This window comes from Nipponia nippon, unplaced genomic scaffold (assembly GCF_047370975.1).
Source record: "Nipponia nippon isolate SJK-2023a ecotype South Korea unplaced genomic scaffold, ASM4737097v1 scaffold_1, whole genome shotgun sequence".
Lineage (NCBI taxonomy): Eukaryota > Metazoa > Chordata > Aves > Pelecaniformes > Threskiornithidae > Nipponia > Nipponia nippon.
Window position 1 is genome coordinate 152,811,961 of NW_028262290.1, and position 18,822 is coordinate 152,830,782.

Consider the following 18,822-nt stretch of genomic DNA (forward strand, 5'->3'; position numbering starts at 1 on the left):
GGACCTGGGGTCCAGCCTACTAGGAGCTGGGCACCAGCTCAGTTTAAATATTGTCCCACACTGCTTCTGACACCAAATTCTATATAGATTTTGCCCTGGTTTTGGATTGTAAGCGCAGTCATCATAAGAACAGCTCAGCTGGGGCACCAAAATACAACTTTCAGGACTTTCCAGTCCCTACAGAGCTGCCCGCTGCATCCCTGCAGGCAGCCCGTAGGCCCCTGCCAATACAGACTGAACGCATTAAACATGGAGTACTTCTGTTGATTCACGAGAAATTAGTAGATTAGTTGAAATGAATCCTATGCTATAGGGTTACATTGAGAAACTACTGCAAAGCTAAGGCCACCTTGCAGAGCAACCCTGTAGTAGATATGTAATACAATTGCATGCACACCTCTGTGTCCACAAAGTTAACTATAGATAAATTTATGTGGACTGGAGAATCAGCAGGATCTTCCTTGAAAATGGATTATATAAAGAATATCATGATGGTATGGGTGCCTCAGTCAGCACCTGATAGAGGACCTCACCTGTTATCTCAGTGAGGACTGAGCTCCTTCGGTTGAGTCTTCCCTGCAATTTGGCACACCACTATGCAAAGTACATGTGTTTGCAGGCATTAGTTTGTAAAGAGAAAGTGCTAGTGTCAGCTACTTCCAGTTTTGACAATGTCTCTATATTCTGTCTGCCTCCATACCAGGTAGGGTCTCATGGTGCAGAAGGCTGTGGTTTTCCAGTACATGGGCTGCACCCCACATGGGGTTGCCCCAGCTGCCAGCATGCATCTTAAAAAGCAGCAAGGTATGGCCTCTACCACCCACCCTGGAATACCATTTCCACCATTTCCAGGATCTTTGGCAAAGTGTGTATCCAAAAATGAGGCAGAACTTGTTTACCAGACCACCTGCGTTGCTGTATAGTTGTATCTGACTGTGTCTGCTGTTACCTTCCAGCCTACCAGCAGAAGCTAGCCAGTGCCATGCAGTTACTGAAGAGGCAGATCCTGGTATGAAAGATGACCCAGGAACTGGGAAAATGTGGTGATAAACATGGTCTTTAGCTGCACATGGAGCATTTTCTCTTGCTGTCTTTCCCCTCTTTGCCTGCCTTACCCCCACATTGAGCTAGTGTGCCAGGACGAGGCGAGTGTCCTTGAGGCAAGCAATGGAAGATGGGTATAGGCCCTATCCTCTTCCCAGCTCTTCCAGCCCCCTCCGGCTTTGTTACAGGCCAGCCCATCTGTGCCTGGCCTAGCCCCCTGTATGCCCCAACCCATGGCAAGTCCGTTTTCCAGAAGAGATTTCACACCTTGCTTCGGTGTAGCCTTGGCAGCAGCTCTTACGCTGGCAATGCTTTCTGTCTGTCCAGAGCTGTCTTTTAGTGCCCCTTGCGTTTACCAGAGCTCAGGTGGTTATTTTGGGGAAGGTGGTTCCCATTGGTACCTTGGTACCTGGTAATTTGAAGCAGCTGCCACCAGGAGGGTTGGTAGTGGTGATGAAATGTAGAGTGGGTCACAGAAAACGGCAGGGAAAAGCTGCTCTGCTTGCAGCCATAGGCCTTCTGCAGATCTGGAGTGACTTCAGTTGGCTTAATTGGCCAGGCTTACATCTGAGAGAAAAACCTTTGCAAAAGCTGCTTTAGACAGTTGATACAAACTCAAGCATAGGCCAAGAAGCTTTACTGGCAGAAAAACTTACCGGAGACAGGCCTGCAAACACTAGCGTGTTTTTGAAAGCTCTTTTTTTTATGGGTTTTCCTATTAGAATGAGTTTGCCTTGCTGTTAGGTCTGTGTCAGCTGTGTGAGTACTTAGGCAGGCAGCTGTCAATCTTGCTTTGGAGACTGATTTTAAGGAACAGAGAGATCTTTGTCCTTCTTTTGAAGATTTATGTATTATTTAGGTCCAAACACATGGTGGTGTTAGTCTGAAGAGGTCTACAGCTGGCAAGACTTTTTATTACTTTGACTATTTTTCTTTAAAAAAAAATAATTGTGGCTCACTGCCAGGTGCCAAGGTCCCTTAAACCCTAGTGCACACCAGGAGACAGAGATCCATCTGTCAAACGCCCACTGATGGCCACGAGGAACGGAGAACTTGTGGGTGTTTCTCAGAAAGTGAGTGTTTCCTCTTGGCTGACAGTCCTGTAAGTAAGGCCGGGAAGCTTTACAGCCTACAGATCTGGTGGGCATCCAAGCCTGGTCCCTGGCCCAGGCTGCACCTCCGTTGCTTTCCTTCTCACCTCTGCCATAAGAGGTTGGTGAGTTGGGGCTGGGCTCAAGCAGGGCTTTTGGGGAGGGCAAGGGGCTGCATCCACACTAAGTGCCAGGGCTAGGACAGTTCTCAGACAATATCTGAAAATGCCAGACTCGGGTATAGGACCTCCATTCCTCGTAGTTCTTTGCTCTTTATCAGTACTTAGCTAATTTAGCTAATAAAGATTGTGAGTGTTTCAGGGAACATTAGGTTGAATCAGGTTACTGTTTTATTTGAACATATTTGCTGCTCTCTAGAGGAGCTGATGGAACTTGCATGGTTTAAGGATACATGGTTACACACTTTAAGCTGTCCTAAAATCTGGATAAATGAAGAAAACTGAAGAAAGGAAGCAAAGCAAAGTAAACAATAGCCTCCCTAAAACGCTGCCAGGAAGGAAAGCAGCAGCAAAATAAATTTCAAAGTATAAAGTAAAGAGCAGAGAAGTTAATATACTGCAAAGAGGTAGAAGAAAGCACATAGATATCATTACAGGTGAGGGGACTGCCAAAAAAGGTGATAGTAAAATAACACCTTTTCAATAAATTATGATTATACTGAATAAATTATGATTATACCAATCAAAGGCCTTGTCAGGAATAACCCCTCCCAAATCCTTAGCAGACAATGTTCAGAGTACTTTTAAGGGAGTCAGAGAGGCTAAGAAACCACCTCTCTATTGAACAATCGAAACTATAAATTGTACCAGCTTGTACAAAGACATGACAGAGCCAGCAAAAAGTGTAAAACTTGAGGAAATGGCAATTAAAGAATCCACCACTGAGAAAAATACCAAAATCTTGCAACAGAGATGTGACTGATGATAAAAAGAATCATCAGACTCACTTGGCAGGGTTCAGCTCAAGATTAAGTCACCTGCCTTTGGAGGCATAGCTGTGAGGTAGGTGTCCAAACTCTCACTACTCTCCAGGGAGATCTGGTCAAATCCAGATCTGGGCTCTGATTGCCCACAAAAGGTATCCTATGTTGTTAGAGTTGCCAGAGGGTAACTGAGATATTCACCCGGGGCTTTCTGACCTGACAGAAAATTACAGCAGACCCACGATCATTTGGAGAGGTAGTCTCCAGGACCACCTGGAGCCTATGTCTGGGCAACTGAATTAAGGCCCACAGGTTTAATTTAGAGGGAACCGACTCACCTTCCAGGACCCACTGACTACATTACTAACGCTCTATTGACAGCAACAGGGGTTTATGTAATAGCTTACCTTTAAAAAGAACATATTTAGATACCTACCTGCATTTAGATGCCTTAGTCTTGAGCTGAACCTCATCCTTCACCTAAACATGGTACTTGCAAGGGGGAAAACAAGAAGAAAGAAAAAAATGAAAGGATGGAAATATTGAGAAATATTTAAGCAATGATCACAGCTGGAGAAGTACTACTGCAGAGGATGTTACCTTTCACCAAATGTGATATTGTTTTTGCTCAACAAAAGAGACGGAGAAAGCAAAGTCAGGAGAAGAGTATTGCTATTGACCTGGAATATCATATGATGTCAAACATTTTCATAGTAGAATTATTAAGGAAAAGAGCAGGAAAAACAAAACCACACTGGTCATAACTTTCACAGATCTGAAAAAGACATCTTGCAAGTCACCACTGCAACACTCTGAAATCTTCTAAAATGCCAAAAGAAAACTTGACACTAAAGTCTAACTTTCACAAGTACGGTCAATATGGCCACACAGCTGTAGTCTGAGCTCTTTTAATTCTTGGCTGTATTGTTGCTAACGACTTACTTGAGAGAAGTGCATAAAAAGAAGCGCGGTAGTTCCACAGGAATATGCTAGGAAATGTAAATACACAGCTGGACCAATGCTTCAATAGAAACAAAAAGATTGACCAGTGTTGACAGAGATCTATCATCTCTTATTATCAGAAAACACAGCACATCAGAATCTGCCACCTCAGCCATTGCTTCAAAAGACAAGATGTTTAGAGGTAGACACATCATTGCATTTTAGGAAACATTAAATAAAAGTTTGTTCTGCCCAGTGTTTGTGACAACTGACTGGAAATGAAAAACAGCAGGAGTTTCTTAAAAGCAATTCTCTTACTTTTCTCAAAGACAAAATATAATATCACTTAATGTAAAATACCATAACCCTTTTCTTCCAATAGACTGCCATTACCTATATAATACCTTATATTCAAAATCTTCCATAATGTAGTTGGGATGAAACCAGCAGAGGGTCTATGAAAGTTGCTCTGCGAACATTTGGAAAATAGAAAATTTTACCCTGAATAATTCTACCCAGAATAATTCTTCATTACCTTCTTTTAAGACATGCACAAATATGTAAGTTTTTTATTCTCATCTATCCTGTTTTCCCAGAAGGAATTATGTTTGAAAGTTCTGTGTAAATTCATGAGTTAAACTCTAATCCAGAAACGCACTCTTGTTCAGGAAAACATTTACGCATATGCTTACTTTAAGCATCTTATAAAATCTCACTGAAATCAATAGGACTTTGGCATGCACTTAAATAGTCCTTACCACCCTACATGCTTATGATCCACTTCTATTCAAGAAAGCAATCAAGCACAAGCTTCTGAATCAGGATCTAAAGGTATTCTGTGAAAACCATTTCTATTCCAAGCTCTACTAATAAATTAGGTTTTTTGTGATTTTGCTTTTTTTTCATTAAGAATGTATAACGTGAATGTGCTTTGCTTCATTTTAAGCTGCAAAGGCCCATTTTATATACGGCTTGTTAAATCAGATTCTAATGATTCTTTCCCTCATGCAAATCTTTCCTCTCATTCATGGATTGTATTTAAATTCTGCTCAGCTTGCATTCATGATGCCTTGTCAGTGATTTGCATTGCTCTGATGCGTTTGCCCTGGTTGCACCCCTCACTCACTTTGGCTTGAGAACATAGAAGCCATAAATAACTCTTTAGCTGCTAAAAACAACACACACAATTCTTGTACACTAATGAGCTACAGGATGGCAGCAATGAAGCTCCTTGTGGGTCTCCGTGGTTTCCTGATCTGACTATTCCTAACACCCTGCTCCATATCCTGGAAAACTCAGGTTTTCCATATTGTTACAGGCAAAATATCGCTTCCCTAGGGTTTTGCAAAAAAGTAACTTCGGCTTAAAAATCAGAACTGTAATTGTGTTTTCTGCCCAGCAGGTCTGGGGAAAGCAAGCAAGGCAGCTCCCCGCCAGTGGCTGTCTCCCCTCTGCGCGGCGCCGGGAGGCTGCAGCTCCAGATGGCAGCAATGTACAGAAGGCGCGCCGCCCCAGAGCCGCAGGTTCTGCGGCTGGACGGGAACATTTCCCCTTCCCTTCCAAAAAGTCAGCTTTAATTTTATTCCTGCCCTACATTTGGCCAGAAAGCCAAAGCCAGTCGTTTGTTTCGTAAGCCTGATTGATTGCTACATTTTCTGGTTTACATCGAAAGGGACCGTTTAGATTTCAGCCACTGAGAAATGATGAGGGTATCATGTCGAACACACATTTTGAATCAAGTCAGTTCAGAGCGTGAAAACTATTCTTTCTAATTTCAGAAGATGTGAAAATGGGACATTCTAGTTGCAGGTTTATTTTCTGGAAAAAAAATGAAGTAGGAAAAATAATTGAGACTAATGCTTCTTTGTGAAAAATGTTAGGTATAATTTAGCAACGACAAATGTTTGGAGGAAAGAACATCTAGCTAATGCATTTAAAACATACATGAAAGCATCTAACAAGTCACACATAAGGCAAAAACGGTTGGAAAAGAACCATTATTTTTCTGCAACATATTAAAAAAATCAGATAGTATCCAAGAGGGAGAGTCCAGCTTTCTCCTTTATAATACATTGGGCATGTATCGTAACTTGCCCACATCTTTCTGACTAAATTTCTCTTTTCTTGGAAAGCTCTGTTTTGCAAAAGGGCACAGCGGTTCCCTTTTCCTCTGCTGGTGGCGGTGGCCGCCAGCCCTGCCCCGAGGGTCCCAGCGCTGCCCGCGGGCAGGGCCGGGCCAGGCCCCGGCGGCCACCGGCCGGGCCAGGGCGGCAGCGCCCAGGCCGCGGCCTCAGCCAGGCACCGGAGAGAAGGGTAAAAGAGTCGAGAAAGGCTGCGGGCATGAGCTGGGGAGCCCTGCGGGAGCAGGGCACAGCGGAAGGGCCCGGGGTGAAATTCCCGGTCTCTCCCAGTGGAGGGCACTGCTGGATGGCGAGCAGAGCGGCGGGCCCCCCCGTCCCGGGGCCCGGGCCTGCTGCAGGCTTCTGCTGCAGGCCGGCCCCGGCCGCAGTCCCTCCGTTTGCCCGATGCAACTCCAAACCTATTGTAAACCCTCTTTTCCATACCTGCCTGCCTTAGAGAATGAGAAGAATGAGCCTTTTTTCTCCACTCTTTTACAAGCCGATTTAACTTTAGCCCTTCGGCATACATAGCCCAGCTTTGTCTGGGTAAGCCTACCGCGATGGCCCCACGCCGGCCTGCTTCTGTTCACCTAACTCCCTCACATCTCTTTGTGTCTTCCCGATGAAGAAGGCCACATCTCTCCCCCAGGCCCCTTGGAAGGGCCAGGGTGCTTGATCAGCTGCAAAGGCAGCAGTGGGATTGGCATTTGAGAGCGCCAGCTTTACCGAAAACCGGCGATGGATGTGGTGCCGTGCCTGGGAAACGGCGCACGCTCTGGGCGCGCGGGACCGTGGCCATGGGGGTGTTGGGGGGAACTTGGTGGGGAGGGCATAGGCGTGAGGGAGTGCTGGCAAAATGGAGGGGTACTGGAAAGATGGAACAGAGGCGGGAATTGAGGTTCTTTCCCTAGACTTGTCACTTAAGTTTCATTAGCCTGAGTATTACTGCACTTTTTTTTTTCCTCCCGAGAAGAAATTTGACTATTAATTCACAAGTGAATGTAAAGTGTTTTGAGATCATAGATAAGAGCCTTGTAGGAGTGAAAAAGTATTATCTCGGCCTTCAAAAAGCTTGGTTCAGCATTTGACCTTAGGGACTAGTTTCTGAAGTGATTTGACTGTCCTTAGTCACCTCAGATTATGGCTCCACATTTTAATACCAGACACTAGTTATTTCCATACTGCCATAGCATTTATGATGTGTGATCCTTTCTGCTGAACTAGGGAAATTCATATACCTGATTACAGTAATGATGGCATTTATAAAAGCTTAAATAAATAGAGCTGTCTGAACATTTCTAATTGAGTTCTCTTAAAGGCTGCCCAGAATTCATCATGACCACATGCAGGGAGTCTGCCCTGTTTAATATTTCTTCCTTGGACCATTATCTGTAAATCACTTTCCTTATTCTGCTAAGGCTCATCCTGTTGCTTTCAGGGTGACCTTTGTTGCCCAGCCTCTAATTCGAGTTTTGGTGTGCAGGGCAAAAAGAGGGAATATGGCCAGAAAGGGCAATGGAGAGAGATTGTTCCTCACTTGCCTCCCTGTTGGGCCAGAAGCTGGATAGGCCACAGCGGGTGGGAGTGGGAGAAGCATGTGCCTAGAGAAACACGGCTGCGTGGCTCTGGAAACGGGGTGCAGGAGCCGGGCATGCTACAGGCAGGTTGTAACAGGCACTCTGGAAACTGGTTGTGATTCTACAAGCTGGTTTGACTGGCCCACGCTGGGCTTTCCTCCAGCATGATCTTGACTATAGGAGAGCTTTCACTCCAGGAGCATCTTTTGCTGGTTTTCAACATTCATTATCACCAGTTTGTTTTTTCCCCGTATTAGGTGGCCTGTCTGTCCCATATAAAATTCCATGTCTTTATTGGTTATTAACTTCCTGGGCAGGCTAGGTTTGGCTTTTGCACTGCACATCGTGCTTGTGAACGAAGCATGTTGAGCACAGTCACCGGGGTTAGACAGTGATCTTTCTTACTTGTGTTGAAGTTTTTATATTTCAAAGTGGACCTGGGTTTGTCCCAAGGAGTCTGGTATTTCTTTCTCAGCTACTGATTCCTTTTTAAGTTTGGACATTCTGCTTTGGCTCCCAGTACTGGTTTCCTTTTGTGAAAAACCGCTGTTGATTTTTCCTACAAGCCACCTTCAGGTGTCTAGCGAGGTGTCCGCCCGAGTGAACCTGGAAAGAGCCTGGGTTCTTAAGCTGGGCTGAAGCACGCTGTGGGTGGTGTGCGCACAGAGGCATCTCTGCCTCCAGCTGTTCTACCCCACCTGGGAGACCTTTTAGGACTAGTCAAGCACATCTGAAGAACTCTTTAGTGGGTGAGCATCCCAATACTTTGATTTTAAAATATTGTGTAAAAGAAAGAAGGAAAGGCACGCACTCCTTGTGTGCCAGTCTTAGCCTTGATAGCCTTCCCAGAAAGCCTGGCCACATTCATATTTTTTCAATATATAATAATTTCCCAATTCCTCCCTGCCTGAAGTCCCTTGCCTTCCATGATTGTTTATCAAAGCTCCAGAGAAGCTTCCCCTGCACAGGGCAAGCTTTGGAGCATGTTGCAGGACACCTGCAGGTAGCTCCCAGGGCCTCCGCAGCAGGGCCCAGGGGAGGTGTGGTGTCCCTCCCAAGGCTCTGCAGCACACCTGCGCTGCTCTGCCTCTTTTTAAAAGGCCCACTGGCAGCTGGGCTGGCTCCTTTGGAGGCTGCGGGATTATTCAGTCATTACAGCAGGAGGAGGATAATCCATAGGATTTCCTTTTCAAGCAGGAATACGTAAAGCAGGGCGAGGTCCTGGAAAGAAAAGGAACACTCTAAAGGTATGTTGCTTACTACAGAAGAAAAAAAAAAAAATCCTGAACCATGTTTCCCTGCTAGCTTAGTCACTGTCCTGAGCAGAGCAGTTAGCTAGACCTTTCTGTGAGCTGCAGCAGGCTCTTAGTTGCCATCTATCCAGCTCTCCAAATGTTGCTATACAAGTTGTGCGATGGAGCCACATCTGTGATAACAAAGCTTTCCCTTGGCCCTCGTGAGCTGGTGTGGTTGCTGGGGCATATGGGTGCTGCCCCTGCCCACGGGTGAGCCTACACCAGCAGGGATGCCAAGGGCGCCTCGCTCTGCAGGCAGGGGCTTGGGCCGTGGGTCGGCTGGGACTATTTTTAGTAGCTCTCTGGCGTGTTTAGGGAGAAGGCAGTTTAGCATCAGACCTTGAAAGGTAACATTTACGTCCTCCCACCTCACCAATATATTTTGGATCTTCATAGCAAATTTATCTTTAAAGTCTGATAAAGGGTATCATAATAACGTGAAGTTCTGTGTAGCCGTGGATTTTTATTTCTTGTGCACCTAAATGCCTTGCTGTTGGTTTTTCTGATTATTTTTTTTCCCTGGACACAAATTTTTATGCTGATTCACAAAAATGTGCACTTGTGAATTAACTTCTCTAGCACGATTTCCCCAGGTTTGTGTTATTAGCCATTTGAATTTTGTCTCATTTTTATTTGTTGAACCTTTGCATTATTACTCAGTCACTTCCAAATGCCAAAGCAGGCATCTTGTTAACCTAACTAGCTCCGAGACTGCTTTCCTGACCAAGTCCACCTGCAGCGCCTCTTAGCTCCTTCCAGGGGAGGTTAAGTCACAGAGCTACTTCCTATCTTTTTACTAGAAATGCTTTGATCTCAGCACTAGCAATCTGTACCAGCAGTCTTTGAGAGACCTACCTAAATAAATTCTCACAGAACACTTGTGGCCGTGACACTCGGTCTTCCTCGCTAGAACCCATTGTGGGGGAAAGGAATAAAGATTTTTATCAGAAGAAGTGACTGTGCTTCCACACGTGGGGCTTCCCCAGCAGGAAGAAGACCTCTACCTTAGCCCCGCTGACGGCAGGGAAAATTGCCACGTTGATTTAAATGTTTCAACGACTGCTAAAAAATGTTTCCAGCAATACAGGAACATACTAGGGCCTTTTCAACTTACAGGTACGTCAGTATTCTGATCCTGGTCAATTAGTGTATAAATAGGCACCACACATAAATCCCAGTGGAACATCCTTTCCATTTGAGAAGTTATAATTATTTTTCCCTCCAAGCAGTTAGAGATTGGCATTTTAAATTCCTCCTTTTCATGATCCCAGTAACTTTGTAGAAGTGGAAAAGTCTATTAAGTTACGGGATCTTTGAAAGGGACACCAATAATCAAGTCCGTGCTCAATGGAACAAGGTTTTTCCCACAAATCATGATTGATATCTGTGTCATTAGTAGGGTAGCTGCCCATCTCTTATCATGATTGACAGGTTAATAAGGGACCCGGGGCTATCTTTTCACTGCTAGCACACAACCTAACCAATTGCTTTTAAATGATTGCTAATTTGACAGAATATAAGCGAAAGACATAAAAATATCTAGAATAATGTCTAATGCAGCTTCTACTCCTGGTATTCCGAGCGATCCCATTTTAGAAAACAGATTAGAATGTAGTTAATAGATTTTCATTTTTTTTTTAGACACTCAGTTTTTAAAGAAAATCTCGTAGTTGTTCTTTGGTTCAATTAGGAGCAAAAGAGAAGGGAGTTTTGTAATGCAATTGTCCTGTAAAGGAAAATGTTTTAAATTGGGGAGATTATGTGAGCAGACCACCTGTAGGGCATTCATAGCTCTTTTCTATAATGCTCCAAGCCATGCCTTGCTGCCTGCAGTCTGGCTAACAATGCAGGGAAAAGCTGTTTAAAAGGCTGTTCTCCCTTTTCCCTCTGGTGTTCACTAACTGTTACAAGTCTTCCTCTTAAAATAAAAAAAAAAAAAGTCCCAAGTCCCTTTAATTGAAGAACTTTAAGGCTCCATGGTGGCCAATTGGTCTGCAACAAGAGGAACCAGGCAGCAGGGAAAGAAACTTCAGACTATACATCACGTTTGGTGAAGAGAAAAGATCAAAGTTTTCCCAAACTCAAAAGAAACCAAGTTCCCTACAGATTAACCCTATTCATTTAGCTCCTCTTAAAGGAATGATGTTCTGAGCCACTGGGCAGACAGGTAAAAAGTTCAACAATTGCCAAAGCATTCTTCTGTTAATTCAACAGCCTTCTGCTCAAATAAATTAGCTTAGTCCTGACAGAAGAACAATACCTTTTCTCTTGAAAAAGGACCATATTTGATATACAAAAGTTAAGTATGAAAGGTTAAGATGTTAGTTTAATCTGTTAAGAAGAGATTGATCTAACAAATCTCAACTCGCTCTTCCACCGTAGTACATGATATATGAATTTAAAACATTAACCTTTTACGCTTCGGTATGCATCCCCGGCAAGGCAGGTGCTTACAGAAGCGTAGACAACAGGTACGGGAGGTGCGTGTGCACATTCCTAAAATAACACCCATTTTAAAAGGACACTTAACATGCCATGTGAGATGACTCTTTTGTAAAGGCTCAGTTTAAAGACACCCTCATTTTTGGAAAAGCAGAGGAGAACTATGGTAACGCACCTCCCAGTTTTGGCAAACGCTTTTTCAGAACAACTTGTTGAATGACTTGTTTTCCTCATGTCTGTGGATCTCACTGCTTTAACAGAGGCAGCAGCAGAGTCTATTATACAGTAATGACTGGAGCAGGAATGCAGTTCGTAGTTTATAGAACCACTAAAGACACAGCAGCGGGAATAACCAGGGCAGGAGGAGGGGAAAAGCTTGAAAAAGTCATTTATCAAAAGTCATTTTATTGACAAAATAGAATACTCATATTTGCTCTTACAGGGGTAGCCTCTACACTTTTTTACAAAAAAAATTTACAGACTGTATAGCTTTGGATATATACATATTTTACACGGCTGTACAAGGTAACAAATAATTATATAAATACATCCTTTAATGTAGGAAACCCGTATTTAGCTGGGGTGTATAATTAAGACATGTTTTGATTCAGTCTGTGTTGTAAGGCATTTGCCCGGTCACCAATATCCCAAAGACCTGCAGTCCCAGCAGACTCCCACCTCCGGACAGGGGGAGAAGAGCCTCCCTCCCACGAGCGACGAGCTGCTGCTAGTCCAGAGTGAATCAGAAGCCGCTGTGCCTTGCCCTCTGCAAGACACGGGTGAGCCTCTGCCCTCCTCTGCCAGCAAAATAATAAGCTGGCTCCTTGAAGTACATGCTCCCTGCATATGAATGGAGGGGAAGGAGGAGGGGGCTGGAGCTTGGGGCCTCTGCCAGCTGCATTGTTCTATACAAGCTGTGGCTAATAAGGACCATTAGGGGTTCATTAATGGCACCAAACAGTGAGGGGGCATTTTAGGCAGGCCAGTGTCCCTCATGCCCTAACCTTTGGCCTCTTTCCCCCTCCTCACACTTGAGACAGGGGCATCTGCTTGGGGTAGGAGACAGAGCTGGCGGTGCCCGACCTCCACGTCAGGCCAGTGCTGACATCGCTGTAGAGGGAGCCACCGCCTCCGGCCCCAAGTCCTCCTGCTGTGGCGATTGCCGCCTGGCCCCCCGCTCCTGCCCCTGCGCCCCCAGCCACGGCAGCACCTTTGCTGGCCCAGCAGCAGCGGGTGCAGAGTGCCCTCCAGGACTCGAGGGTCTTGCCCGACCAGACCCAAACGCCAGAGGTGATGCCCACCACCAGGCACATGAAGTACTTGAGCATGAAGACAGCGTAGTCAGGACGGCGGGCCTGATCGGGCTGCTGGTCGCGCAGGCAGGGGCAGTTGTGTGTGGCCTCCCAGCGGGGCCGGTTGTGCTGCTCGTAGAAGAGGCAGGCGACCACGCTGGCAGCTGGCACAGTGTAGAGCACGGTGAAGAGGCCCAGGCGGATCATCAGCTTCTCCAACTTGTGGGTCTTGGTGGGGCCACCCTGCTGCTTGATGACGCTGCGGATGCGGAAGAGCGAGACGAAGCCAGCGAGCAGGAACATGGAGCCGATGGCCAGGTAGATGAGCAGCGGCGCCAGCACGAAGCCCCGCAAGTTCTCCAGGCTCTGGTTGCCCACGTAGCAGATGCCAGCCACGGGGTCGCCGTCCACAGAGCTGAGCGCCAGCACGGCGATGGACTTGACGCTGGGGAGCAGCCAGGCGGCCAGGTGGAAATACTGGGCGTAGCCGGCGATGGCCTCGTTGCCCCACTTCATGCCGGCGGCGAGGAACCAGGTGAGGGAGAGGATGACCCACCAGATGGAGCTGGCCATGCCGAAGAAGTAGACGAGCAGGAAGACGACGGTGCAGAGCGCCGGGCCGGTGCTCTCGTACCGCACGTGCTCGGCCCCCGCCAGCTCCGGCTGCAGCTCGGCCGCGCCCCCCGCCGCCCCGCGCCCCCCCGCCGCCGCCGCCCCCGCCGCCGCGCCGCCGCCGGCCCCCGCCGCCCCGGCCCCCGCGCCGCCCGCCCCCGCCCCGCCGCTGCACGCCACCTTCTCGTGGCCGGCCACCAGGCGCACCAGGTAGCCGAGGGAGACGAAGAGGTAGCAGGCGGCCAGGAAGATGATGGGGCGCTCAGGGTACTTGAAGCGCTCCATGTCGATGAGGAAGGTGGAGACGGTGGCGAAGGTGGAGAGGAAGCAGAGGACGGACCAGAGCCCGATCCAGAAGGCGGTGAAGGCGCGCTCGTCGGGGCTGAAGTAGGGGTTGTGGCAGGGCAGGGCGCAGTTGGCGATCTGCCCCGTCTTGACGCGGTTGTAGAGCGGGTGCCGCTCGCTGGACACCGACACCATGGGCGCCCGGCACTGGCAGCCCGGCTCGCAGGGCGGCGGCGGCCGCGGCTTGCGCGGGGCCTCGGCCGGCGGCGGGGCGGCGGCGGCGGGGGGCGCCTTGGCGGGGCCGCCGGGCTTGGCGCCGCGGAGCGGGGGCTTGGCGGGCGGCGGGGCGGCCGTGGTGAGGTCCGTGCGGTTGTAGTCCATGCAGAGCGTGTCCGGGCTGCCCTGCTCGGGGAGGCGGTCGCAGCGCATCCTGTCGGGCCAGGCGAAGCCGTACTGGCGCATGAGCGGGGCGCAGCCGGCCTTGGCCCGCTCGCAGACGCTGCGGCAGGGCGGCAGCGGCTTCTTGTAGTCCTCCAGGCAGATGGGGGTGTACATGCTGCAGAGGAAGAAGCGCAGGTCGCTGGAGCACTGGATCTCCACCAGCGGCCAGAACTGGTGCACCTCCAGCCCGGCCTCGTCCTGCGTGTCGTGGTTGAACTGGTTGGGCATGTAGGTGTAGTTGTAGCCGATACCCTTGCAGAGGGGCACGGTGATCTCCTGGCACGACAGCTCCTTGGCCGAGGAGGAGGAGGCGGCGGCGGCGGCCGAGGCGGCGGCGCAGCCGGCGCGCTGCAGCAGGGACAGGGCGGCGAGCAGCGAGGTGATTTCCAACAGGTAACTCCACTCCATGCTCGGCGGCGGGCGGCGGCCCCGGCTCCTCTCCCGTCCCGCTCGGCAGCCACGGGGAGCGCGGCGCCGCGGCACCCCCCCGCCCCGGCTACCCCTCGTGGGGGCGGAGGGCGGCCCCCTCCGTGCCGGCCGCAGGTGAGAGGGCTCACAGCCGCCGCAGGGCTCGGTCGCCCGGGAGGGAGGCGGCTCCGCGGGCAGCCGGTGAGGGGGAGCCGCCGGCGAGCCCCCGCGCGGCGCCGGAGGAGGGGGGTCCGCTCAGGGAAGGCCCCTCAGCCGCCGTCGCATCGCTCCTGGCGGGGCTGGCTGCGCAGGGGGGGTCGCCGCTCCTCTCGCCGCTGCTCCAGCGCCGGCCGGGCACGGAGCGGCGGCGGCAGAGAAGTTTCGCCGTCAGCCCCCGGGCGGCGCGGTCAAGATGGCTGAGGCGTCCCGGGGACCGGGCGGTGCGCCCCGCGGCGCCGGGCTCCCACCGCCCCGAGCGGGCGGGCAGCGGCGGGGCCGGTGCTGGGGCGGCCGGAGCGGCTCCTCCTGCCGCCCGCCCGAGCGCCCGGCTCTGCGGGCGACCGCCAGCCGGCCGGTCCTCGCTTCTCCGCCTCCTCCTCCTCCGCCGGCGGGGCGAGCCGGCCGCCGGGCGCCCCTGGCCGCGATCGCGCCACCTGAGCCGCGGGGCGAGCGCGGCAGCTGCTCCGCGCAACTTCTCGCTCTCCGGCCCCGGCAGCACCACTCCGGCCGCCGCGCTCTCATGAATATTTATAGCGCGCGCCGCCGGGCCCCGCCTCCGCCGCCTCGGCCGCCTATCACCGGGCCCGGGCGGGGGGCGGTGGGGCCGGCCCCGGCCTTCCTTAAGGTGGAGCCGGCGCCCCGGCGGTGGCGCGGCGGGCGCCCCTCTGATTCCCCCTCGGCTGCAGGGGACGTGGCGGCGGTTCGCGTCCTGCGTTTCTCTGCGCGCACGGGAAGGCGCGGTGCTGCGCTGCACCGGGAAACGCTCCCCGCCGAGTGCGTGGGCGGCGGCAGGCAAGCAGCGGTGCGGGCTGCTGCAGGGCGCTGCTTTCCCCTTGCGAGGGTTCCCGGTCAAGTCAGGTTGGCTCCGGGAGCAGCGGCGGTTCGGCAGCTGCCCGGAGCCTCCCGGGGAGCGGCGTTCTGTCAGACCGCTGGTGTCGGCGGGAGTTTCCCGCCTGTGCCGGTCTGAGCACCGCAAGCGCCGGCGTGTGCTGGGCGCCGTGGCCGCGGCGCTAAGGCCGGGCTCGGGGCGGCTGCTGCACGTGTTAGCGGAGGCGGCGGGCCCGCGGCGAGGCTGGGGACCCGGTGGCAGCGAGCGGCGGCTGGGCCGACGCCCGGCCTGGCCTCCTCGGGCCGCCCGCCTCCGCAGGGTCCCCCGCGGCCCAGCTGCCGCTACGCGCGGGTACAGCGCCTAGTCTGCAGGGCAGCGCCGGTGTTCTACGGGGGCCAGGGCTACGGCTGCGCGGCAGGGAACGGGAACGCGATTCACGGGAGCGGGACTCCTCAAGCGCAGAGCGCCGCGGCGAGAAGCCCGCTCGGCAGGCGGGAGAGCTGCCGTGGAGCCGCGCCAGCGCCGTGCGCTCCCCAGGGGGCGGCCGGCGGCTGAAGCTCCCCGTGGGGCTGCGGGAACAGCCCCGCGCCCCGGCAGGTGAACGAGCGCTTCCCCGCCAGGGCGGCTCCCGCCGCAGGTGTGCGCGGCCGCTGGGTTCCAGCCGGTGCCCCTCCAGCCGGGGAGGGGCCGAGGTCCAGTTGGGCGGCCCGCCGGCGGCGCACCGGCAGCCCGCGCCGCGGCCGCCCCTAGCGAGTGACCCGCGGCCCGGCCGGAGCTCCGGGAGACCGGTTCCAGCCGGGCCGCGGCTCCCCGAGCTTTCGCGTCCGCCCGGCGGCGGAGGCGGTGACCGGCTGCGGAGCCGCGTGCAGCCGCCCGGGCCGGCGCCCGAGGGAGCCGGGGCGCAGAGGGGCCGCGCCGCCTCCCCGCCGCGAGCAGCCCTGAGGGGCTGAGGCGCCGCGCGCGCGCCTCGCTCCCCGCGCAGGCGCCGCCACGCAGGGTCGCGGGCCGCCCCCTGCCCCGCCGCACCGCGGGCGAGGGCCGCCGCTCGGCTGCTCGCCGCCCTCCGCTCCCGGGGGCCGTGCGGCGGCCGCGGGGGGACTTGCTGCTTTCCCCCGCCGCGCCGGGGAAGGCGGGGACGGGGAGTGGGACGGGGCCCCTCCGTGGCCGGACCACCTTAAGGGGAGCGGCGGCGGGCGCGGGTTGGGTGCGCGGCGGGGCCGTGGCGGGGGGTTGTCGTCCTCCCGGGACGGGGCGTTTGTTTGTTAATTGACGCGCTGTTGCGCTTCGCGCTTGTGTGGAGCTCCCGCTGGGGCCGTAATGACTGTAATCTCGGGAACGCGCCGCTCGGGGAGCCGGCGGGGTGGCGGCGCGGCGGGGTTCGGCTTTCGGCGGCGTGAAATTTTGTGATTCACCGGGTTTCACGCCGGGAGAAGAGGAGCCGGGGGGGGGGGGGGGGGGGAGGCGGTGCGGGCGCGGGCGCCGGGGGGAAATGAAACGCGTGAGGCAAAACAAAAACGCGATCGCAAGTTTGTTGGCTGTGCTAACAGGATCCCCTCCGCGCCCGTCTGCCTCCGTTTGAGGGAGCACGCGGGTTACCCCGACAGGAGGAAATGGGCAATAATGGGGCAATAAACACGTTTTCTGTGTAATCACTGCGGCGGTTTGCACACACACCCGCCACCCCCCCACCCCCCCCGGCCCGGCGCCCACCTGAGGGAAGGTGCTGCCTTCCGGCGTGACGGGGCAGTGCTGGGGGGCGGCGTCTCAACACCAGAACTCCCCCCAAAGCAGCAGATGGTTATTTTGGTGCTAATTTAGTTAATACCCCACTAAAAAGTGTTAGGAGTGAAGAAAACGGAATGATAAATTTGTCATCTGGCTGGGATCTCCGTGACTGACAGAGGTTTAAAAAGTCTCTATTCAGTCCTGGATGCGATGCTCCATTTTAAGAAGTGACTGTTATGCTCTTGGCTGCTTGAAGAGTACCTTATTTAAAAATCTCTACAGAATGTAAAAACGAGTGAGTCTAGTCAGCAGGGCGGGTGAGTCTGTAAATTACCGCTCTGTCAGGATTCCTGTTGCCTGTTACAAAGTACCTTTTTACACTGAACTTACTTAAGCTCTACGCTACAGAGACAGCAGATGTGAGGTGATGCCTTCCAAAAGCAACACAGATGCTGTAAAATTTCCATTGCGATATTTCAGCAAGGAAACTCAGGAGACATGCCGAATGTTACAGTTTAGAATTACACTATAACTCTCCTAGAAATAAGAGAATACCAAGTTTCTCAACAGTACACTTGGCTTTCGTTTTACTGTCGTTCATATGCTCTTGTTTTCTTACAGCGTGAAAAGAGATGCAGCACAAAGATACTGTGTGTCTTGAAGCTGTTCAGTTAATGACAAAATCGGTAATATGGAACTTTATGACAATTTAGTAATGACTGCATATCCAAATTCCCTAGTAAGGCCATTATAATTTTTGAAATTGTCTTTCAGGTATATAAAACAGCACAGCTGTGGGGAGGCTGCTTTACTCTATGTATGTGGCTGAGAAGCAGCCTGGATAGCTCAAGGCTGAGGAATCACAGTCCATTGTCTGCTCCTCATATACTGAGACTTCCCTGGAGTAGAAGTACTGAGGTGAAGGAATCAAGGGTCGAGTCTTCGAAATCGTTTGTGTGTTTATTCCAGAAAATACAGCATCTGCCTTTTCTGAAAAGCTGAGCTTTGCTATAGCAATACAAATTACTTCAGAGCACTTTTTGCAGGGATTTCAAAATAGATGTCCAGTCATCAAATCATGCAGAAATATAAAGCCGGCAAGAATGTTACAGGTACTACAACCTTTCGCAAACCTATAGATTTGCCAACAAGTAGATAACACTTCTACAAGTCTTTGTTGCCACAGGTGTTCATGCCTCTTTTATGCAAACATGTAGGTTTGTCACTGGCCCCTCTAACATAGGCTTAATTTTTATGTGCATCTGAGGCTTTGCATTTGGGATTATATGGATCACACCAAAGCAGGTAATGGTATCTACAGGGCATTTTAGTTCAAGACTAGTAAATTGGCTCTTGATTATTATTTTTTTCTTTACTGGAAAGAAAAATACCACATAAAATACAGGATTTAAAATGGTATTTTGTTTATTTAAAAATACAGATGTTTATAAGATTGAAAACTTGCTTTTTAATTCCCACCTAATGTTCTCCAGTAAATTTTACTGTGGCATTGTCTGCATTGGATAGGTCAATGAATGGTGCTTTTATAAAAATGTT

General features: G+C 51.7%; 1 protein-coding gene across 1 annotated transcript; it reads right to left on the reverse strand.

Moving 5' to 3' along the window:
• Positions 1-11,839: 11,839 nt before the first annotated feature.
• On the reverse strand, positions 11,840-15,136 carry FZD8 (frizzled class receptor 8). The gene has a single exon (XM_009475989.2). It carries the CDS (start codon positions 14,490-14,492, stop codon positions 12,480-12,482), a length of 2,013 nt encoding a protein of 670 aa, XP_009474264.2. The 5' UTR covers positions 14,493-15,136; the 3' UTR covers positions 11,840-12,479.
• Positions 15,137-18,822: the final 3,686 nt, after the last annotated feature.

Coding starts and splice junctions, on each gene's coding strand:
- FZD8 (XM_009475989.2), bottom strand. CDS start 14,492: ATGGAGTGGAGTTACCTGTTGGAAATCACCTCGCTGCTCGCCGCCCTG.